The following is a 24,315-nucleotide window of genomic DNA, read 5'->3' on the forward strand; positions in this document are numbered from 1 at the left end:
AAATAATTATAGTAATCAGTAGAAAAATACTATTCTAAGCCAAAAATATAACAAAATTAGCAATAAAATAGCACATTTAAATAGTTTTGATTAAACTAAAAGCCTAGTTGTAAGTTTTTATTGCAAACCTTTTATTTTTATCTTTTTAAAAGTATGCTTTTAGTTAAAAAGAACACCTCGGGCCGCAGGTTTTGGCTTTGAGGGCCGCATTTAGCCCGTGGGCTAATTTAGAACAAAGTTTACTTGCAGAAAACTATTTAAAAATATATACAAAAGTATTTACGGTTGATAAAATGAAATTGGAAAAGCTGAGCACTTTAGTGTTTTACGTGAATGGAAAAGAGGTTAGAAAGTAATTTTTAGATTAACTTGAACTTAAAAAAGATGAACTTAACAAAATATTTCGATAACTACTTTTAATTTTGAATTTAGCTAAAATTTTAAAAAGACATTAAAAGTTGAAAAACAAATGCACCTAAATAACAATCAACTTTCTTTAAAAAAAAATGTTTTATTTTGGCAAACTAATATAGTAAAGCAGTAATAAATGTACTAATTTTACATGAACCTTTTAGTTTTATGTAAAAGTAGACTAGTAAGGCTACGGTGAGGCATTTGTTTAAATTTCGAGCAAATAAAACAAAAACAAGTTGTATTAAAATTTTATAAAGTTTTAACATGAACCTAGGTACTATCTACAATAAAGCTGAAATGTAAAAAAAATATTCTGAGCGTTTTTATAAGTAGTTTTAATAGTATAAATTTGTTTTTAAAAGTGTTGTCTAACTTTAGGTTAATAAAGTTTTTTTAATTGTTTTTTTGTTTTTAAAAGTTATCATAAAATTGTTTGTATTTCTAAGAACTTGAACTAGTCAAAATAGTTTTTGGTTTTATACTACTTGTTTTGTATTCTAATAAAACTTAAAAAATATAGTCAAATAATTTTTACTGTTACAATCTATTTATACTTTTGTTGTATCAAATTTTGACAAAGTACTGAGTATGTTTTCTCCTAAACCTTAAACCTTTACTTTGACAAAAATCTCAATATTATCTAAAAAAATCAATGGTGTTAAGTGTAAAAGATACATTTAGGTTTTTCCATTTTAGTTTTACGCTGATACTTAATAATTTTAGTTCTCATGTCATTTTAGGAAGTGTACTTATTCAAACTTTCACACACTTGTTTATAGATTAAAACTAATGTTGGGTTGTACAATAACAAAAAATTAATGAAACAAATGTTAGTAAGAAAATTTCTACTAGTACATAAATAAAATGGTATACTATCAAAATCCACCCGCGTTCAAAATCCACCCGATCAAAATCCACCCGGTTCAAAATCCACCCGATCAAAATCCACCCGAGTCAAAATCCACCCGATCAAAATCCACCCGAGTCAAAATCTACCCGATCAAAATCAACCCGGTTCAAAATCCACCCGGTTCAAAATCCACCCGATCAAAATCCACCCGGTTTAAAATCCACCTGATCAAAATCAACCCGAGTCAAAATCCACCCGATCAAAATCCACCCGAGTCAAAATCCACCCGATCAAAATTCATCCGAGTTAAAATCAACCCGAGTCAAAATCCTACCGACACAAAATCAACCAAAGTCAAAATCCAACCGAATCGAAACAAGCACCTTGTTTATTTATTTCTTTTTAAATCAAGTATCATTTAAACAAATCTCACCACTCTAAAGTTCCAATCTTAAACAAGTTTTATTTAAAAAACACTTATAAAATCTTATATTTTTGTCCCTTATAAATTGACCTAAGAATATAAAAACTGTACTACAGATTGAACTTATTTTGTGAAATTTTTTGAGTTGTTATTTGGTATTTTTGCTTATTATAAGGAATTTTCGACAAAAATATTTTTGTTTTTTCGATTACTGAATATAATTTTGAATAGCTACAGCCGGCAAGCAGCTTTTAAAGGAACTGTTGTTTTTGATATAAGTATAACTATAAGAGCTAATAAAAGTTAAACAACGTCAGGATAAATAATTAAAGTTTTACAATACAAATATGACTATGTTAAAACTTTTAGAAAACTAAAGGATGTGCCAGAAAAAATAATCTAGTATTATCTCAATCACAATTACACGACAATTAATTATAATTTACTGTTTCTAGGTATAAAATTTAATAATTTAGAACTTTTAAGTAATTTTTAAACAAATACGTCACACGATATAATTTTTATAAAAACTGAGTATTACAAGTGAAAGCTACCATTTATACTACAAATTAATCCATTTAATTTAGGGGTCATCAAACTGCGGCCCTCGAAATGTAAATATGTGGCCCTCGAGCATGTAAATTTGGTCCGCTAAGCAAAACAAAATTTAAATTGAAATTTTTAAAAAAAGAAAAAGAAATTATAATAGTTTGTTTTTAAGTTCCTGAATATCATTCAAAAACCATTTATTATGCTTAAGCCTTAGATGTGAAAAAAGACAGATAGTAAATCTAGAAGTTTTTCTTTATAGTTTAGACTTTACTTTTCCTTTTAAACAACGAAAGTTTACATACTTGGATAAATTACTTATATAATATTGCAAAGTTTTTTTAATTGGCAATTTTACATGTTTTTAACTTTTAAAAACACGGTGACTGGGTTGAAGTAACTGTTGTACTTTTTTTGTTTCAAAAAGTTGCAACCCGAAAAACTTTAGATAAATTATTAAGGTATTTAAAGGTTTTAAAAGAAAAACTTACACTGTTTAAAAAAGTTATTAAATGTCTTTTTATACCATTTTTAGAAACTATAGTACAAAAATAAAGTTTTGTAAAATTTTTAGAACATACAAATACACACTGTTTTGTGTCATGTCGTATTTATCTATTACTGAAATCTTCAAGATCTTAACGTTTTACATATATTTTAACGTTTTTCAAGATCTTAACGTTTTATGTTTAGTTTAATTTGTCTACTAAACAATTTGTTATAACAATAGTTGTCTTTACCGTTTAAATTCGTTATAACGAATATAAAATTTTGTTTAATTTTAATATTGTTTCATTTTTAATTAAATTACTTAAAATTTCTTAAGTTTTAACAAATGGACTTTTTTTATATGAAGATTATATTTAAAAAAAATAGTGGTAAATAATAACATTTCCATTTAAATGAATTAAAAAATATCAATTAACAATATAATATTGAACAGTAAATAATAATTTATCTTTAATTACAATTTCTATGCAACTTTATATTTATAAAAAAACATAAAACGCTTACAACTAATTAATTAAAAACATGCAGTTATAGCTTTTAACTTAAATTGTCGGAAATTAATTCAAGAACATTTATCGCATGTAAATTATAAGTTTTAGATTAGAAAATTTTAAATTTTAAATTTAAACGTTAACCAAAAGAGATTAAATTTTATAAAACCACTCAATTAATCAGTTTCAAAACTGGCCTTAACCTATTAATAAAATTAATAATACGATTGTTTAAGTTGATACAATCTGGTACAAAAATTCATAAAAATAACTTATACTTGAATTTAAACTCTCTTGTCTGAAATACATACTGTTTATAATGAACATATGTAAAAATAGAACATTTTAATAATAAATTAAAAATGTTATAAGTTTTTTTTTCGTAATATTTGTTATAAATATAGTCTCTTTTCTAAAAAACTCAACTTATTTGTTTACTACTACAATTCTAAAGTATATAATTTCCCTAGCTCAAGTCTAACTACTAACTTTTTTAGTTGCAATTTACAAGCTATTTGAGCAAACTCAATGAATTGTAGAGTCGATATTTGTTTTATGTAAAGGACTTTAGAATTCATAGAAAAATGTTTATCTTTTTAATTTGTACTATTAGTTAAAAACTAGCAAATTAAGTTGTTATCTAATTAAAAATAACTTATAACTTTAGTTACCTTAGACGAAACAATTTTTAGTTTTTTCAAAAATAGATGGTTTATAAAAAAAAACATTTAATAAAAAAAAAATTCAAATAACTTAAACACTTTGAAAAAAGATAATAGCAGCTAAAATTATTGTATAAATTAAAAAAAATAACTAAAAAATATTTGTAACAAAAATTAGATAGAAAACAATAAAATTGTTTTAAAACAGTTATTGATTTCTTACATATTCCTCATTTATATTTTTAGTAAATTAGTTTTCGTATTTTTATATTAAAATTTATGTTCTGTTTTTAAAAATTACTAATAAAAGAAACGTCAATAAATTGTTTACTAAACGACAAATAAAAGCGCTCAAAATATTTGGTCCTAAGTCCTCTTGCACGAACATACCTTAAAGTTATCGAGTCGCACACCAAAAATATCTTTTAACGTCTTTTCCACGTCGAAAACAATAATGTTTAAAATATAATTAATAGGTGATAGTTTTTCCAAATTTAACAAAGGATTTTTATTTTATTATCACGTAGCAATTTTATATAATTCTTTATCTATATTTTATTTTCTATAAATACTGGTAGTTAAAATTTTTTAAATAATATTGTATGTAATACTATTTTGAAATTTAAGTAAAGCACAAAACACAAAACTTTTTACAACAAATAAAAAAAGCTCAAAAATTTTAGATTAATATTTTAATTTTCTTTTTGTAATATTTTATTAACATTTTCATAAATTTACATTATATGGTATTTGGTTTTTGTAATTTTCTTTAGTTTAATAAATGTTGTTAAAGATTCTTCTAATTTATAAACTTCTATAGTTTTGATATTTTAATTTACTATGAGTTATCCTTAGTAAATATTTTTATTTAATTATGATTGACTTTGAGAAATTAAATTAGAAGGAAATTTAAATGGATTAAAACTGAGCGTAATTCTTTTTTTATTTTTTTTAACTTCTTTTTTTAAAAGTAACACCAACACTACTGAACTGGGTTGATTTTGATTGGGTGGATTTTGAACCGGGTTGATTTTGATTGGGTTGATTTTGATCTGGGTTGATTTTGAACTGGGTTGATTTTGATCGGGTGGATTTTGATCGGGTGGATTTTGACTCGGATGGATTTCGATCGGGTGGATATTGAACCGGGTTGATTTTGATCGGGTTGATTTTGACTCGGGTGGATTTTGATTCGGGTTGATTTTGATCGGGTTGATTTTAATCGGGTGGATTTTGAACCGGGTTGATTTTCATCGGGTGGATTTTGACTCGGGTTGATTTTGAACGGGTGGATTTTGACTCGGGTGGATTTTGACTCGGGTGGATTTTGATCGGGTGGATTTTGACCCGGATGGATTTTGATCGGGTGGATTTTGAACCGGGTAGATTTTGATCGGGTGGATTTTGACCCGGGTGGATTTTGATCGGGTGGATTTTGACTCGGGTGGATTTTGATCGGGTGGATTTTGATCGGGTGGATTTTGATCGGGTGGATTTTGATCGCGGGTGGATTTTGATTGCGGGTGGATTTTGAACGTTTCCCAAATAAAATATATTATAAAATATATTTTTAATGAGCAAAAGTAACACTAAAAATAATCGTATTTTAAAGCAAATAGTATCAGTATTTTTAGTGTGGTCAATTAAATATCTTATCCTCAAACTATCTCAAATCTTATGGCTGCTTTACTATTTAAAAAAATAGTTTTGTTTAAATGATATGGACTAAATGACATATTTTATTATTATATTGTTTTCTTTTGCAATGTTGGACTCAGGCATCAAAACCCGAACCACTTAAACAGGAAACACAAGAATAAAAATAAAATAGCTTTTTTATTTGATAAATTAGTAATATCATCGTTATTAAAAAACTGAATTTTGATTTTTTTTCATTACTTACTTATAGCAATTTAAAATAGTATAAAATATAGGTTGTGGAAAAAAACGCAGACCCGGAAACAACTCTTATTTCTTATATCCGACTTAAATGTAAGTACGTTGAAGTAATTGTTTTAATTTTTTGTATTATATTATTCATTTATTAAACTGTACAGGTACTTAAAGCTTATTTTAAATGACTATTAAAAAGTTATTGCATATACATATTTAAAAAAAACAACTACTAATTAACTTAAGAATTCATAATGTTTTAATTACTTTGTAAAATTGATTAATAATTGGTAAATTTAAACAGATTAGCTTCTGCTTTTTTTATATTTGTTTATTTTATAAGGTTTCAAGAACGTACAAAAAGTTAACATATACTAAAAACAATAAACATAAAGTAACTTAATTAAAAACCGCCCCTCTAAGCGAATTTTATATTTTATCAAACGTTCATGACTAAAAACTAAATTACTAAAAAAATTTAATTAATAACAACTTGGCAACAGTAATACTAATTTTAGCTAGAATATTTTTTCTAATTTTTTCATTGAAAGTTTTTAGATCTTGCGAACTAAGCTCTAATAATTATATGATAAAAATAAATTGGTTGCTCCTTAGAATATGTTAAACTTGAAAATATATTAAAAACACTTGATGCGATCAGTTTTGTTTGGTATGCGGTGCAGAAAAGTTTTGAACTTGAAATATATACTTAAGCTCGTAACTTTTATTTTGAGATAACTTAAGAAGTTTTTTTCAGAACTTAAGTAAAATAGATAATAAGTAAATTAAACTTATATAAATATCATACTGACACATCAAATATTTTTAGGTTAGAAGTTCTCGAAATAATTTAAATTTTTGGTAATAGTTTGTATCTAAATTAATTTTTCAGAATTAAGTTGATGGAATTTTTTAAAATATAGGTTTGTAAAAAGTATTGAAGACTATTTTCGGTTTTTTAAATCTGTAATATATCTAGCGTGAAGTGTTCTTATTACTTAAAACTTAAGTTGGGTTGTACTGATAGTACAAAAAAAATTACTGAAACAAATGTTTGTAGGAAAAATTATACTACTAGCTACATAAATAAAATATATTATAAAATAGATTTTTAATGAGCCAAAAATAACACTAAAAATAATCGTAAATTAAAGCAAATAGTATTAGTATTTTTAGTGTGATCAATTAAATATCTCAACCTCAAACTAGCTCAAATCTTATGGCTGCTTTACTATTTTTTAAAAATAGTTTTGTTTAAATGATACAGACAAAATGTCATATTTTATTGTTATGTTGTTTGTTTTGCAATGTTAGACTCAGGCATCAAAACCCGAACCACTTAAACAGGACACAAGAATAAAAATAAACATAAACCAAAAATTAAACAAAGTTAAAACTATAAAGATCTCATTAATAAGTTTAAACTTGTTTGTTTAACATAAAAGACGATAACTTAGTACATACAAAAAAGAAATAGTAAAAGCACATCCATAAGAAAGTATAAACAAACAAATGTCTTTCCAGAAGTATTGTTTATACGACATAACATATTTGTACAAAATTAATAAAAGTAAATTAATAGTCTGTAGAGGGAGGCGTAGGGAAATAAAAATAATTAATAATACAAATAAAAAATGAAAGAATCAGTTGTTAATTTAGGTGAGAAAAATATAGTTGAAAAATTTTTCTTTTTGTCCATTGTTTTCAATGGAAAGTTATAGAATTTAACTGATATTTATAGAATTTAAATTAAATATTTCTAATTCTAATCAAAAAATGTTCCTCTCACACGATACCACATCTTCAAGGTCACTTGTTCCACATAGTCTTTGCACTGTGAAAAAATGAACCTTGTTACTGACTAGTGTTAAAATTGTGTATACATTTTATTTTTCTTCTATTTCCTCTTAGCTGATATTTATTATGGTAAAAATTGACAGGTAATTATTTTTTGACAGGTAATTATTGTTGTTTTTAAAATCTGCCTTTTTTTAATCATATGAATCTTTTTTAGCATTAATAACTTTTTAGAATCTTATTTTTAACTTTTAATGAAATCAAGTTATGGTCATACGTATTTGCTAGAATTAAAAATTAATTAAATGAGATATAACACTATATAGACCAAAATTGTTTCAAATTAAGAGATCAAATATGTTTTTTCTTTTTATGACTTTCGATTACCTGAGTTAAAATTATATCCGTGAAAAAATTAGAAAACACTCATGGGATTCTTTTTAGTCTGCGCCAGATACTGTCCAATCTATGTTTTGCAGATTAAAATCCCCAAGAACATAAAAAGAGTAGTCATTTGGAATAAAAACATTTTAGTTAATTTTATTACTGTTTTAACAGTCAGTGCAAATTTTGTAGACCGTGGGGTAGATGCAGAAATATCTTAGTTTTATTTTTTTTAAATGACGTCTATACATATGTATTCAAAATTTATATTGTTAACAGAAAATAAATCTTTGTAATTTTAGTTACTATAATGCAGTTTCTGTAAAGGGTAGCAACACCTCCACCCCTACTTGTCCTATTGTTATGGATTATATTATAGCTCGAATGACAGACTATGGCACCGTTGACTTTAGGAATCAACCATGATTCTGTAAGAAAAAAAAAATCAATATTATTCATGTACAAATTATTCACAAAAAAGTCAATTTTATTCGAAACAGATCTTATATTAGTTCATACAATTCTGTAAAAGTTTACTGTTGCAACTATTATATCTATAAAAAAGAAGTTATGATTAATACTAAGTTTATCAGAAAATTTCAAATTTTTAGAAGTATTTAGAACTGCTGATTCGCAGTTTTTGTTACTAATCCAAAAGCTCCTTGGAGTTGAAACGAAACGGCTGTCTAGTTGGTTCCACAATTTTATTGTTCCTAGTTGTTTATTTCAGGTTTGATTTATTCTAGTCTACTATGGCTTGCTTTAGTTTAACTTCTTTTCTCAAGATTTTGAATGGTTCTAGCTCTTAAATGGTTCAGTCAGGGTTGATTTAGACATTTATTTCTCTTCCATTACTCATAACTTTTAGGTGTCTCAGTTTTAAAGTCTGTTTTTAAAGGCTACATCATTAAGATTGATTATGATCGGTCTGATTTTGTTCTTTGTAGTCTTAACAACACCATATAGTGATTTTAAATCATCTTTTTTAAATTTTCCTTTCTCCTAGAACTTGTTAGATAGTTTGAAAATCATTGTTAGAGTTTTTAAGGGAACTAGTGGCTGAATTTCTCCACTCAGGGATTTTAAATACAATTACATTTAATGCTTTATTTTCTTTTAACTTTTGTTCGTTTTCTGCTACAATTTTTCCGGCAACTACACTTAATTTAGTATTGATATTGGTAAAAAATTCACTTGGTCTGCTTGTTTCTATTGCATCAGTATATGTATAAACTTTTGATTCAAATCTTTTAAATTCAGAAGAAAACTCTTTTTTAAGTTCCAAAAAATTTCTTTGTAACTCACTGATTTTTTTTCCAAGGTAATAACTACATACTACACATAATATTATTGTAATTTTTCTGAATTTCAACTATACTCTTCTCAGTACTCTTACTTTTCTCTTTATACTCGCTTTTCAATCTACAAACATCAGCTTGAAATATATTTAATTCATCGTCTTTTCTACTTCCATAGGCAACTAACTTTTCTTTTATCAGTTTTTCTATTTTAGAACTTTCGATCAGGGCTTTGATCTCAGACTCCGAAGACATTTAGTTTTTTCTTTACAATATTTTTATCAATTAATCTAAATAAATGGCAAAAAGTCGTGTTTACGTGAATCGTAAGTTACTGTATAACTTTAAATGAATAAATTGGCTGGAAAAATTATACGCTAAACTACAAATCTAGCCAGATTAATGTGAAACGTTTGATGAAAACAAACTATTTTCTCCTAAGGTTAAACTATGTCAATTTTGTAGTTTTTCAAAACAAATGACTTAAGTAAATATTTGTGCCTAATCCTACATAACTATAGTGTTTGATATTGTTATTTAACGATTCAAACAAACAACGATAAACTAACTGTACTCGTTTTTTAATAGCAAAAACATTATCAATATTTGAAGGGTAGTTAATTTAATAGTTTTGTCCTTCAAGTTAAATTAGCTTAACATTTATGACTGCTTTAATTAAAAACTTTTAGCTTCTGTTTTATACTATACTGTGAGTTTAAAAAAAAGGGATATAAATTTTAGCTAAACTAAACAAAAAATATTTTCTTGTTTAATAACTAAACTTTTTTATGAACTTCAATCATTTTTATAACAAGTTTTGGTGTATATGTTTTTATAACAAGTTTATAACACTGACTTAATTTTCTAATACAATAAACGACAATCAATTTTGTATTAACGCTTTTAAGTATCTAAATAAAATTCAATCAATAAATCTATTATACCAATACTTTCTATTAAATTACAAATTGTCCGGACTAAGGTAGAATGTTTACTACTAAAACAAAAACAATTTAAAACCAGAAAAAATAGCTTGTGTATTCAAATTAAGACTCTAAAAAAATTAAGAAGTCCAAGAACTTAAAAACAAACATCAGGGTAGTATACCTAAATTGAAACTTTTTAGTGCGTTTGACGGGTACGAAACTGGCGTGTGGAGAAGGTGGCTGTGGAGCGTGCACTGTCATGATATCGAGGTGGATCCCCAAAACTGAAACAGTAAAGTTTGTTTCTAAGTTGTTGTTACTTTGAATAAAAATTATAAACTGTGAATAAAACATGGATGGGTTTAATACTTAATACTTTACAATTTTAAAAGCAAATAAAGGGAATTGTAAACCTTTTATTTTAATTTTGATTTATTTTCAAGTACGTTGAACTCAACCTAAAATAAATTTCTAAAGTTTTAAAACAACCTTTTGGCAAAAGTAATCTAAAATTTATCTATAATTTTCTACGAACACTTGAACAGACATTACGCAGTAAACTCGTGTTTGTTGCCACTGGTAGTGGCTCACGGATGCCACATAACCACAGTTGAAGGCGTCGGATCAACCAAAACAAAACTTCATCCCGTGCAAGTCAGAAACTCATTGTATAACATAAATTTATAGTAAAATTTTTATCTTTAAAGATAACAATTAAAGATCTAACTTATTGATAAAAAGAACAATATAACTTTACATTTATTATGAGACTTCAAATATTTTAAGTTATCAAAATGTATTTTCTATAATGCTAATAAAACATTAATAAAAATTGTTGTTATTGTTTAGTATTAGTAGAAAAAAACTAAATAACCTAAAAAGTATAACAACTCTCTGTAAACTCACTGTAAAGATACCTGCGTTAACTTAGTATTAAACAATAGTCTGTTGCTTTTATCAGGAACACCTGGCAAAATGTCACGGGTCGCAGTGTGGTTACTGCACGCCGGGCATGGTCATGTCAATGTACGCCCTTCTAAGGTCCACTCCCGCCCCCAACATCAAAGACGTCGAAGCCGCTTTGCAGGGAAACTTGTGCAGGTGCACCGGGTACCGACCCATCATCGAAGGTTTCAATCATTTATTAAGAGTTAAAAGGTTTAGAAAACTAATAAGAAATAAGTAATATAGGTTTATGCGCGAAACTTGTTAAAAGTTGTCAAATCTAATAAAACGTAAAAAATGCTAATTACAAACAAGCATACTCTAATAGTTTTTTAACAACCTATATACACTAAAGTTTTATAAGTCTTATAGAAATATAAAAGAAAATCACCTTATTGTGATCGTTCGTCCTTTAAACTAAACTTATTAATCGTAAACCAAATAGCTTTAGATGTTAACTTTAAATCTAATTATACGGAATAACTCTTTGCACAGGGTGTAACTTTTGGACTGGTCAAGGTGTATTAAAACTTAGGTAGATAAAGTAAGGGATCGTATTTGAAATTTAGGGATCTAAAAGATTAGCAAAAAAGTAAAACGGAAAGAATACAGACACTGCGATTTCTTTTAAACCAGTTAAGAGAAAAATACATGATAATTTGAAAGTTTGATTAATTACAAAACTAAAATAAAATATATAACTAGCATTTAAAGCTTTAAGTAAGTAAACAAAGTAAGTTGTCAAAGCCATTCTAAATTTTGTTTTATGAATTATTTCATTTTGAAACTGATAGAGTTTATAACAAAAGTATAGCTAAATATGCTTTATTAAACTTTCAGCATTTGGTAGTTTTGCTCGTAAAGATTCAAACAAAAGCACCAACAAATTTTCTTGTGGAATGGGAGATAAGTGTTGCAAGATTGCTAAAGTTAAAGGTAAATGTTTTATTGTATTTGCTAAAACTGTGCTATATAAAGCCTAATATTAGTTATTTAGTTGTTAATTTATTACATTAAAAGTAGCTGAAGCATGAAAAAATTTAGTTGTTTTGTTTTAATTGTTTTTCAAGACTTTTTTTTTATAGTTTAAAAGTTTTTATTAAAAGTAATGAAATTACTAACAAAGTAAGTTATGCTGTTTTAAAACTAGTCATGCTATAGAAAAGACGGAATCAGAGAATAATATGAAAAATGAACAAAAACAGTCTTCTGAAGAAAATGAAAACAAACAAGACATTATATTTCCACCAAAATTGAAGGTTTAAATGAAATTGTTTTAATACTTGATTACCAAATTTCATAAAAAAAAAATCATACATTTCAATAAAAGAGGTAATAGCTGTAAATTGATAAATAAAAATCATCATTACAGCGTGACAGTAAATTAAGTGTATTCAACGTCCCCCTCATGTTTCGAGGGGAACGAAGCACCTGGTACCGACCAGTTTCCATCGACCAGTTGCTTTCTCTAAAGAGGGAAATTCCCGATTTGAAGATAGTGAGCGGAAACACTGAAATTGGTGTTGAGGCGAACATTTTGGGTAAATGTCATCAAAATTTGTGTTACGTGGCCGACATTCAAATGCTAAATAACCTGCACGTTGATGAATCAGGTTTAAAAAATATTCATTACATAATTTACTTTTTGATATTTTTTATTAAGTGTTTTAAAAATTTATACTTGAAATATTCACTTTCACGCAGTAAATTTAAAATAGGTGTGACTATCGGAGCGTCGACGCCTCTCACTGACGTAATCAGTTTTTTGAATGACGTCATAAAAAACAACTCGTCGCATGCCACTCAACCAATGAAAGAAGTTCGAGATATGCTTCACTGGTTTGCCGGATCACAAGTGCGCAACGTAGCCGTTAGTAATTTTTTTATTAAACAAGTTATTTCTTAGTTAATTTTTGTTAGCTTACGTAACTTTTTTTTTTGCATAGAGCATTGGAGGAAATTTAGTTACTGCAAGCCCGATTTCCGACTTAAACCCAATTTGGCTCGCTTGTGGATGCAGCATTGAAGTTCTTGACTGCAGCAGCAGCCAGGTCACTAGCATAAATATCGATTCAGATTTTTTCAGTGGATACCGCAGAACAAAGCTAACTAAAGATCAACTAGTCCTTAACATAAAGCTTGAGTTCTCCAAAAAAGTTAGTTGTAATATTTGAAGTTGTAGAGAATCACTTTATAAAAACTACTTTTACATATATTTGTTAGGCGCAGTACGTACGGGCCTACAAAGTAAGCAAGCGCAAGGAAGATGACATCACAATCGTAAACGCAGCGATGCTCGTTGAGTTTGATGACGTCACGAGTAGCAAAGTGAAACGTTTAAGCGTTGCTTATGGTGGAATGTCTTCGGTTACTTTGAAACCAAAGAGTTTAATTGACAGCATAGTAGGAAGGTAAATTAGTTTAAACATGAAAATTTTAAATTTATGTTGTTTTATAAAATTATAAAACTTATAATACTGTTCAGCTTTTATAGAATTTCATTTAAAACTGGTTGAGGTTTTGATTTTTGACTAAAACTGTTTGCTATTTTACTTAAACAAACTTGATTTTTTTAGAAACTGGGATGACCCGGCTTTAGTTGACGATGCAACAAAATGGCTTCAGAATGATTTGCAACTTCCGGTAGATGTGCCAGGAGGAATGGCTGCTTACAGAGAAACTCTTGCAGCAAGTCTCTTTGTCAAGTTCTATCTTGAAATCATGGACTGCTTGACAAAACGAGGAGTACTCAAAGTTAGAGCTTTGTACATCATTGCACTACTCTTACTTTCATAATTTAAACAGTAGCTTAATTGACTTTCATAACATACATAACTTTTACAATCAAACCATACAAAATAAATAGTAAAACTCCTATACTTAAGTAATTTGTTTAAGGTACAAATATTAAGTTTATACTTATTTGTTTAACTTTATCTGTAAAAACAACTAAGCATTTGTGCAGGGAACAAAAATTTGCTAATTAAAATAAATATATTCTAACCAGATATAAAATAACATCAATATTTAAAACAGAGCAGTGAAAACAAAATAAGTGAAAGTTGTTACTCGAGTTTAGAAAATAAATGGGAAGAAATGCAAAGTTCTCGCACCTGGCAAGAGGTTAACCTTTTCAACATAATTTACTTATTACAGTTTCAAAAACTTTAATACATACAAAAGGTGGATGAAGACCAGCCTGCTATTGATGAAGTGGGTAGGTCCAGACAGCACGAATCAGCAAACTTACAAGCGACTGGAGAAGCAGTTTACATGGATGATTTACCCAAACTTGAAAGTTTATCATTTATATTTTTTAGTTAAATTGTATGAAACAAAGCTTTTACTATGCTTTAGAGGTAATGATAATTGTTTAATGGATCGCTGATGAAATAGACTAAACATAAAAACAAAACTCTCTTGAAAGCACTTTTAAAACTTTTATAAAATATTGAAACTAATAAAATTAAAACAGACGAGCTGTACATTTGCCTTGTGACCAGCACGAGAGCTCATGCAAAAATTTTATCAGTCGACGTATCGGAAGCGTCGAAGCAACCAGGTTTTGTTGACTACGTAGACAAAGATGACGTAACAGGAAGCAACTTGTACAACCTAATGGGTGATGATGAAGTTTTTGCTGACGGAAAGGTCTTAAATTCATCTGATACTTTATAAGTAATTTTCTTTTTAAATAGATTTAAGCATAAAATAAGGTTAATACGGTTTTGTTAATAATACTTAATAATCTTTTTAAATTCATACTGTAATGTACAATTAGGTAACAAGGGTTGGGCAAGCGATAGGAGCAATTATAGCTGATAATAAAGTTCACGCGCAGAGAGCAGCAAAAATGGTGAAAATTAAATATGAAAACATAAATCCTATCATAGTCACTATTGAGGTAGAATTTAATCACTTTAAATTGATTTAACGTTATCAAAAATCTATATAGATATGTATATCATTGGCTTGTGTACTTCAGTTTTGATGTGTACACTGCTTACTTTTACTTCAAACATTTTATTTTTCCTAGGATGCCATTGAACAAGACTCTTTCTTTGAGAAATACGTTGTAAAGTATGGAAATCCGGAAGAAGAATATGAGAAATGTGATGTAAAAATAGAATCAAACGTAAGGTTAGTTCTTTTTTTAATCTTTACTTTATTTTTATTTTAATTCTATTATTATACTGTATTATTTTTACATTTGTAAACATTACTGAAAAATAAAACAAATCATAAAAACTTACAGAACAGCGGCCCAAGAACACTTTTACTTTGAAACTCAAGCCTGCTTGGTAATACCTAAAGAAAATGATGAAATTGAACTTTACTGTTCAGCCCAACATTTGACTGGACTTCAACGAACGGTTGTTTATTATAGATTTATTTTAAATAAAACGGTTTAGCTAAAATAATGTAAACTGTACATCGTACTGAAAAGCAGAAAAATACTGTCTGAATATAACTTAAAGTACAACTTGATATGAAAAAAGTTTTCTTTTTACAAATGATTAACTAATGTTATAGACAGCAAAGGTTCTCGGAGTTCCTGAGCACAAAGTTTGTACGAGAGTGAAGCGCATAGGTGGAGCTTTTGGCGGGAAAGAAAGCAACTTTTTGTTTCTCAGCAACCCCGCTTCAGTTGCCGCCAAAAAGTCTTAACTCTATTTTTGGATGAAATTAATTAACTTTTTTATTTGTGTAGTTGAAATTTACAAAATATGCTTTAAAACAAAGTCACAAATTTTTTAGACTTTTTTGGTAAATAAGCTGTTCTTTTTTATAATTTATTTTTTTAAATAAATAAATTAAAAAAAAATTTTCAACTTATTCAGATGACTAGTCTGTCGATTATTTATAAAGTATTATATAATTTTTATTTTCTAGTTTATATATAAAAATTCTTAGTTAAATTGTAGTATATAATATCTATAGTGTATAAAAAATTAAGCTTTTCCAATAGCTTTCTATTATTGTTCTTAAACACTTTACAGTAACGATTTTTAGAAAAGAGTACACATTTCTTCTTAAGCCTCTTAGCTTTTAAGTCTTACTTACCGTCTAACATAAGTACGGTAAGTATAAATTTATTACTGTAGTTTTTAGTTCTTAAGCTTAAAAATAAATTTTGTTTAGGTTAAATCGGCCAATAAGAGGACAGTTTGATCGCCACGAAGACATGCTAATAACAGGAACAAGGCATCCTTACTTTGCTAAGTACAAGGTACATACATGTATTACACCAAACTTTGTAAAAGATAATTTTAATTTTCAACCCCTATCTAGTTTTGTAAAAAATATTTTTATTTTTTACAGAACTGAAACTGGCTAAATAAAAAAACCACTAACTGTATAGGTTTCATGACAATTCAGATTAAGACGATTCAAGTTATGAGAATTTAACTTATTATAAAAAACTAAGAGACTAAACTCTAAAAACATTTTATACTAAAAGAAAAAGGTCATTAGGTGTAAACAAAAAAGTGATAATGGCAAAACAGAATTTAAAAATTATTTTTATAAAAAAACAATTTTTTTAGTTATTAATAGTTGTTATATTTTAGTAAGTTTTAAAACTAATTTTATCTATATCTCAAAAACCACAAATTATGAAAAAAATAGTGGATCTAATTAATAATATTATGATGGTAACACTTATATAAAAGTATATTTAATAACAGATAACTCACAATTAGTCTAAAATATTAGAAATTAAAATGTCGTGCATCCAACTTTGTATATTTATTGTTTTCTTTTTATTTATAGGTAGGAGCAAAGAAAACAGGTGAGATTGTGTCTCTTGTAATTGATATTTATAGCAATTGTGGCAACACTTACGATCTGTCTCATTGTGTTCTATCAAGAGCTATGTTTAATTTGGATAGCGCCTACAGGTTAAATAAAGTAAAATACTGCTTTATAAGTAGTTATTTTTGTGTTTTATGTTACACATCCTATAAAAGAAGCAATTTAAAGTTCAAAAAAGAACACTAGAAAAAAAAAATCAGTTAATTTTTGTTTGAATGGTTATAGTTTGTTTTTAATAGTTTTAATAAAATAATCACACAATATTATATGATTTCTATAGCAATTTCTATTTAAGAGTTTTACTTTTTTGCAGAATACCGCACGTACTAGCCACGGGACATCTGTGTAAAACCAACATTTCATCCTGTACTGCATTCAGAGGTTTTGGAGCTCCGCAAGCCATGATGATCACTGAAGATTTTATGGACAAACTAGCTATCAATTTAAATATGGACCAGAAACAAGTTTGTATGCTGTTGTTATTTATTATAAAAATTGATTTTTTGCATGTAACCTAGTTTATAACATAGTCATTTGGTGACATACGTATGTAGTATAAAAATCTGTAGCAGATCAGAGGTTGGCAATTTGCGGCCCTCAAAGGGAAAATGTGCGGACAGCGACAGGTATCTATCATAACTGGAATGAGGCCCGAAAAAAGATAAAATTGCAGCCAACGAGCATAAAAATTTAGCAGGCTAAAGAAATTTATAAAAAAGTACACTAGATATTCAGGTTTTTAGAATAAGGATTAAAAATATGTCATGGGTAAAATCAACGGGAGGTTCAAGGTTTACATTATGTACTCTGGAGTCTTTTGTGAAGATTAAAAAGGTCACATTGTAACTAAAACTACAACCTCAGCCGGAAAAATATTAATATTTTTGAAACTAGGCCAGCGACAACCAAATACTTGCCGACCCTTAATATAAAGTAGAAATTATATTTTTAAAATACAAGTATTCTTTAGTTAAAGTTCTCTTGCATTTTTAGTATTAAAGTACGAGAGCACAGTGGATTTTAAAGATTTTCATTATATTTAAGGCGGTTTATTAAATTAGTTTCGTAAAAATTAAACAGTCAAAAAACAATATGGTGTTTTAGCAACTAATAAATGTAAAGCTCTTTCTTAGCCAAAATAGGTGTACTATATAATTTAGCTTTTATGTGTTTGTGTGAAAATTTTATTTAAATAACTTAGCACATACTACAATGTGTAGTCTACGCTTCTGACTTAAAAGATATTCATTTTAGCAAAGTTACTCGTGTTGTTTTTTGTTGATTTCCATTCATTACCGCTTTTTAATATTTTTTTTGTTTTTGTTGCTAAAAAACTCTAGCCATCGAAAAGTGTAAACACATACGTGTAGGCAAAATGCTATAGTGTCATTATTTTAAGCTCATACATAGACTTAAAAACAAAATATCTGAGAATGTATTTTTAAATTAAGTTTTAAAAATACTATATTCTTATTTCTTATATATCAAAAAAGTTTCAATGAAAATTATTCAAATAAACTTTTTTTTATCAAAAGTCTTTTTTAGCTATCTTCACTTTTCTGGTTAACAATATTACTACTTTCTTTATTTTAAAGTTCATTTGATTTATGAATACAAATACATTTTGAATATCTTTTTGGTGTTGTAAAAATTTATACTGACCACTTGCGTATTTTTTTTATAGTTTTCTTTACAGCTTATGACTTTTCTTTGAACAAAGTAAAAAGGCCAGTATAGGGGTTGGCGAATTTCAGCTCACAGGTACTTTACATCTTAAAATAAATAATTTAAAATAATAAAATACAAACATTTTGTAGTAAAAACACACAATTTCGCATTTAATAAGTACTCTTACTTTAAAGGTTTCTCTTTACAACAAAGTTTACTCTCATTGCTTTTTTAAAATCATTTTGGTTTATAAATATACTTAACTGTTAGTTACCAAAATTAATTTTAAACAACTGCGGTCTGTGGAATACTTTATTTATTCAATGCGGCCCGCGAGAAAGCTATTATGTAAAACCTGGCCTGCGATTTATAAAAGGCTGCCGACCCCTGTTATAGATTAACTGTTCTTCAAAAAACATTTGCCATATAAGTTTAACAACGATAAACTTAATATTTAACTATTTAAACGAGTTTTAAACTTTGTAAACCAAAAACAAATGTTTGAAATTAAACAATAAACACATAAAGCTATAAAAGTTACATAAAAAATTTATTTGTTCATAAACAACTTCAGTTTATTTTGACAAACGTAAATACAATTTATTATCAAGGATTTTATTAAATAGAATATATTTCAATGGCATACTTTTTTGTTTGAAGAAGTATGAGCAATTGACCAATGTTGATAAAGTAATAACTTTACTAAAACATTTTGCAGAAATGTTTTCAATCTAAACTTGAATCTTTGGCATGATTGTGTGAGCTCAATTTAAGTATATAAAAAAATAAAATGGTTAAACTTAAAAATGTTTCTTAAATAGCTTTATATAAAATGAACTAACTTTAGATACGCGAAGTAAACTTGTATAACTCAAACGAAGTCACTTACTACAACTTCAAACAAACAATATGTACTGCCAAGCCATGTTATGAGAAAATTCTCGAAAAAAGCGAATACGACGCAAGAAGAAAACAAGTTGATGAATTTAATTCAAATAACAAGTAATTACTTTGTAACAGTTTTTTTTAGTTTGAATTTAGTTGATTGACTCAAAAATATGTCACTCAATAACAAGGTATAAGAAAAGGGGGCTGGCATTGAACGTCATGAAATATGGAATCGGTTACGAGGCCCCAATGCTGCTCCAAGGTGGTTGTTTGGTGAATGTATACTTGGACGGAAGTGTCCTTCTATCACACGGTGGTATTGAAATGGGTCAGGGGCTGCACACGAAAATGGTCCAAGTTGGTTGCATGTGTTGCTTCTAAAAAAAAAGCTTAATTACAGTAGTAAAAGTTTGAATTTGAGGATGACGCTTAAAAGAAGTAACATTTTTTAGGGTTTTATTTCATTTCAAAATAAAACATAGTACTTTTTTTTACATTTTTTACGCTTTTGATAATAAATTTTTGTATTTGTGAAGGTTGCAAGCAAGGTTCTCGGCATACCTGCTGATTTAGTGTACATAAGCGAAACAAACACTTCAATAGTGCCAAACACAACTGCTACTTCGGCCAGTTCCGGGTCGGATATAAACGGTGCGGCTGTAAAGGTTGTTGATTAGATAAATGTATATCTATATATAAATACGTTTATAAAACACGAAACAATAAAGATTTCAAACAAATTTAGTTTATGTTGTATAGAAACAATAATGCTGCCTTGTTAAGTACATTTATCGAAACTAACAAAGAGTAAATAGCCGTACACTGTTAATTACGTAAAAAGAAGTGCTACCAATGTTTTTGTAAAAACCTTACGTTTTTGTTAATAATGATCAGAACGCGTGTAAAAAACTGAATAAAAGGCTTGCAAGATACAAAGCAAAAGGGTACGACTGGAAGAAAATGATAAAAGAAGCTTACGAAGACAGAGTTGGCCTCTCTGCTACTGGATTTTACGAGTAATTGTTCAAAAAAATGTCTTTAAAAATAATTAACTAATAATTTAATTTGACAAATCACTTTTAATTCTTTTGATTTTTTAACTAAAAAATGTTTTAGAACTTAACTATGCGATTGTTTTCATTCAATAAATTAATACTTTATCTGAAATTAATTAAGTCAGTTTATTTATTGTTTTAAACACTTGAACTTTTTTGAATGCAAAAATAAAACTAAATTAACAGCTGGAAAAGCTTGTCTCCTTTAACTTGAAAACAAAACAAATGTATTTATCAAAAGGCTTTAAAATTCTTAATTTATTTTAACTTTTCAAGATGTGGTCACGACTGGACTCACGACCACAAAACAGGAAAAGTGGTCGGGACTCCGTGGAATTACTGTTCTTACGGCGCTTCCGTCAGCGAAGTTGAAGTCGACTGCCTCACCGGCGAACACGTCATATTGAGAAGTGACGTCATCATTGACGCAGGAAGAAGTCTGAACCCTGCAGTCGACATCGGACAAGTTTGAAATTTTGTGTGCTGATCAACTTACATGCTAAATAGCTCCAAATACTTTTAAAAATAATACTTAATAGCTCGAAAAATATTTTATATTCTTTTAAAAGTTTGTATAGTATTAAATCGTAAAGTGCTACTTTCTCTATTTAAAACTAGTTTTTCAGAACTTATAACTCTTTTGTGTTCTACGACAGCATGTATTCTAAAGCTTTAATCTAGTTCAGGGGTCGGCAGCCTTTTTTCCTAGAAAAAAAATGCTCGCGGGCCGCATTTTTTAGAAAAAAGTCTTCGAAAGCCGCAAATATTGTAAAATAATTGTAATAATAAGTATTATAATACTCATTTAAACCAAAGTATGATAACAAAAAGCAATAAGAAAACACTAGTACAGACTACAGAGTATTTGTAGTACCAAGAGCTTAGTTTTAAGTTATTTTTACATTTGTTTTTATTTTTATGGTTTTAAAAGTATATGTTTCTGGCTAAAAAGTACCACGTGGCCGCAGATTTTAGCTTTGAGGGCCGCGATTGGCCCGTGGGCCGCAGTTTGCCGACCCCTGTTTTAGTTACTAAAAACATGTACTCTAGTTAATCTCTCGTAATAGTTATATTATCGTTCACTTTAAAAAAATATTGTTGAATGAAATTAGTTGAGTCTAAATACGTTGAGAGTTTTTCAAATAATTACTATTTTATAAACAAATAAATTTCAAACTTAACAAAACTCATGGATTAAAATTAAATTTTAAAAATGTATTTGTAAACGAAGAAAAAAATAACATATAAAAAAGTTTTTGTAATAAAGTAAAATTTCTACGTTTTTAAAAAAACTTATTTATATTTCTTCTAATATACACATGTTGCATATTACTTAAATTACTTATTTTCATTATGTTTTACAAAAGTTAACTTTCAAAAGCTTACATTTTAAAAATATATATTATTTAATTATATTGTAAAATGTACTTTTTCTTCTTTTTTTTTCTAGATGACCGTACTATTTACAGAAGATTTGTTATTTTACTATTAACAAATCATAAAAATTACAGTCCAGTATGCTTAATGTAAATACATTTTGAAATGTTAAAATTGAAAATATTACTTGAAAATATCAAAAAAAACTAGTTCAAGATACCTACAACCTAAAACTATAAAACAAAAATTATACTTAAATGGTTCACAGTAAAAGTTTATCAAAAATTTTATATAGTAACACATAGGTTTGTATTTCTTAAAAATTGCTAAAAATAAAACATTTCCAAAATACTAATTCATCATCTAATAGTTTTTTCAAAGAAACTAAAAGGTTTCATTATATTATGTTAATAATAAACAGATAGAAGGGGCCTTTATACAAGGGTACGGTTTGTACTGCATTGAGGAACCGTTGCACTCCCCAACAACCGGAAACCTGATCACCAGGGGTCCAGGAAACTACAAGATTCCCGCTTTCGGGGATTGCCCCAGAGTGTTCAACGTGCACCTTCTCAAAAACTCCCGCAACCCACACGCCGTATTCAAATCAAAGGTGACTTTTCACGATTGAAGTTTAAATAATCGTTTTTTGTATGTCTCTACATTTTTATACTATTTTTTTTTTCCTTTAACTAAAGCTGCTTTTGATTATAAACTAAATGATAAAGTTTTAGATATATAATGCTTTTTTGAGTATAAATACTCAATTAAAAGCAATTTAAAAAATACAAGCATGTTTTTATTTTTAAGTAAAAAACCCTAGAAACTTACACAAGTCTAAAACAATTTTGCATTTTAAACTTTTACTCTACTGTATTTAAACGCAGGCGATCGGAGAACCGCCGCTTCTGCTGGCAAACTCGGTGTTCTTCGCCATCAAAGACGCCATCAGAAGTCATCGAGCGCAAAACGGTTTGTCACGTGACTTTATTTTGAACGCGCCTCTCACGGTCGAACGCACACGAATGGCCTTCCAAGATAAACTGACCTTCCAGGTTAGACGCTCTTTTTACTTGAAACACTTGTTCAGAATTTTTTTAAACATATTGCAGTTATATAAAAACCTTCAACTAATTATAAATATGTTTCAACAGCATGTGAAAAAAACTGAAGATGAAGGAAAAAGGCCTTGGAGTGTGAACGCATAAGGAAGTGACAAATTACAAGTTTTTTTTTTATATCTTTCCAATATGCAATCGATTTTTTAATGGTTTACATCACCATCATGTTTTATGCAGTGTTTTTTTTTGATCCAAGTTCTGAACAAACATCAAAATATTTTATAATATTATACTTTTTGTATAAATAAAAATTAGTCTAATTATTTTTCAAACTAGCTATATTTTATCAAAGTTATTTAAGGTTACTTTATTACTTTTTTTTCACTTTGTTCCGGTTGTAACGATGTTTGCTGCGTTATCGAGTCTGAGGAATTCTTGTGTATACAAAAAAGCAAAAGCAGTGTGAGAATCGATACAGTTTATAATTGAATTTGTTTTAATTTTGAGAAGCTGTGTTTTGTGTGATTTTAGAACTTTAACAACTGTAAATGTTAAATTTTTGCATAGTCATTACTTACTAAATTTACAACTTCATCGTCATGATTAAACTTTTGTTGTGGTTCTTACTTTTACGGTTGTTTTCCGTGTAAATAAACAAGTAACTTTGAAGTTTTTTTTATAAATGTTAATGTCTAACTTTGTCGAAAAGCAAAATTTAACTGGATTCTTCACGTTCAGTAGTTAGTAATGAATTTTTATTTTTACTTAAATTCCAAGAATTGAATGATATTTGAACATGAAACATAAAGTACTTTAAGTTATTAATAAGTAGTAGGCGTGAGGTTATTTAAATGACTTTGCTTAAAATAAACTAGCATATTCTTAAACTATAGAACTACATGAAAAATAAAATACATTTTTTAAATTTTATTAAATAAACATACTTGATTAGTTTTTTCATAGTTTGTAGTTTTAAGTAATATCTTATTAAACACTTTTAGAAGATAAAAAGTTTTAAATGGAAGATTTTTAATTGTTGCTAGATTTGTAACAAGGATTTTAATTTTTTCAGCATAGAACTAGCATACTCTGCTAAGCCAGACAATTTTTATTTTTGTTAGCAAACCATTTTTTTGGAAAAATAAATTTTAACGCAGCCTTTCAGGTAATTTTTAGGTAAGTAGTTGTGAATTCTAATTTCTTGAACTAAAGTTAAGTAAAATGTAAAGTTTATAAATGAAATGGATATATATCTTTATTTTGGTATGAAGAACAAAAAAAAGTGTTTATTATTTTTCTTAGTATATCT

General features: G+C 27.7%; 1 protein-coding gene across 1 annotated transcript; it reads left to right on the forward strand.

Annotated features, from left to right (window-relative positions):
* The first annotated feature begins 256 nt into the window (after positions 1 to 256).
* On the forward strand, positions 257 to 23,162 carry LOC145832240 (xanthine dehydrogenase/oxidase-like). Its single transcript, XM_082939561.1, has 30 exons — positions 257 to 344; positions 5,835 to 5,892; positions 10,399 to 10,495; positions 10,744 to 10,852; positions 11,160 to 11,328; positions 12,008 to 12,079; positions 12,305 to 12,402; positions 12,516 to 12,756; positions 12,862 to 13,013; positions 13,090 to 13,299; positions 13,367 to 13,554; positions 13,720 to 13,897; positions 14,180 to 14,266; positions 14,327 to 14,441; positions 14,619 to 14,794; positions 14,925 to 15,047; positions 15,180 to 15,283; positions 15,399 to 15,516; positions 15,677 to 15,804; positions 16,286 to 16,373; positions 16,916 to 17,043; positions 17,271 to 17,421; positions 19,473 to 19,627; positions 19,702 to 19,870; positions 20,050 to 20,178; positions 20,408 to 20,529; positions 20,845 to 21,034; positions 22,367 to 22,558; positions 22,833 to 23,000; positions 23,100 to 23,162. The coding sequence occupies exons 1-30, from the start codon at positions 294 to 296 to the stop codon at positions 23,151 to 23,153; spliced, it is 4,020 nt and encodes a 1,339-aa protein (XP_082795687.1). The 5' UTR covers positions 257 to 293; the 3' UTR covers positions 23,154 to 23,162.
* The last annotated feature ends 1,153 nt before the right edge of the window (positions 23,163 to 24,315 follow it).

The sequence above is a fragment of the Thalia democratica genome, chromosome 3, assembly GCF_965202585.1.
Source record: "Thalia democratica chromosome 3, ktThaDemo2.hap1.1, whole genome shotgun sequence".
NCBI lineage: Eukaryota > Metazoa > Chordata > Thaliacea > Salpida > Salpidae > Thalia > Thalia democratica.

Bases quoted from the DNA above. Each gene is read 5' to 3' on its own strand.
- LOC145832240 (XM_082939561.1), top strand. From the start codon at position 294: ATGAAATTGGAAAAGCTGAGCACTTTAGTGTTTTACGTGAATGGAAAA. The intron at 15,284-15,398 runs GTTAGTTCTTTT...AAAAACTTACAG, and splicing joins AAAATAGAATCAAACGTAAG to AACAGCGGCCCAAGAACACT. The intron at 15,805-16,285 runs GTCTTAACTCTA...AATTTTGTTTAG, and splicing joins GCTTCAGTTGCCGCCAAAAA to GTTAAATCGGCCAATAAGAG.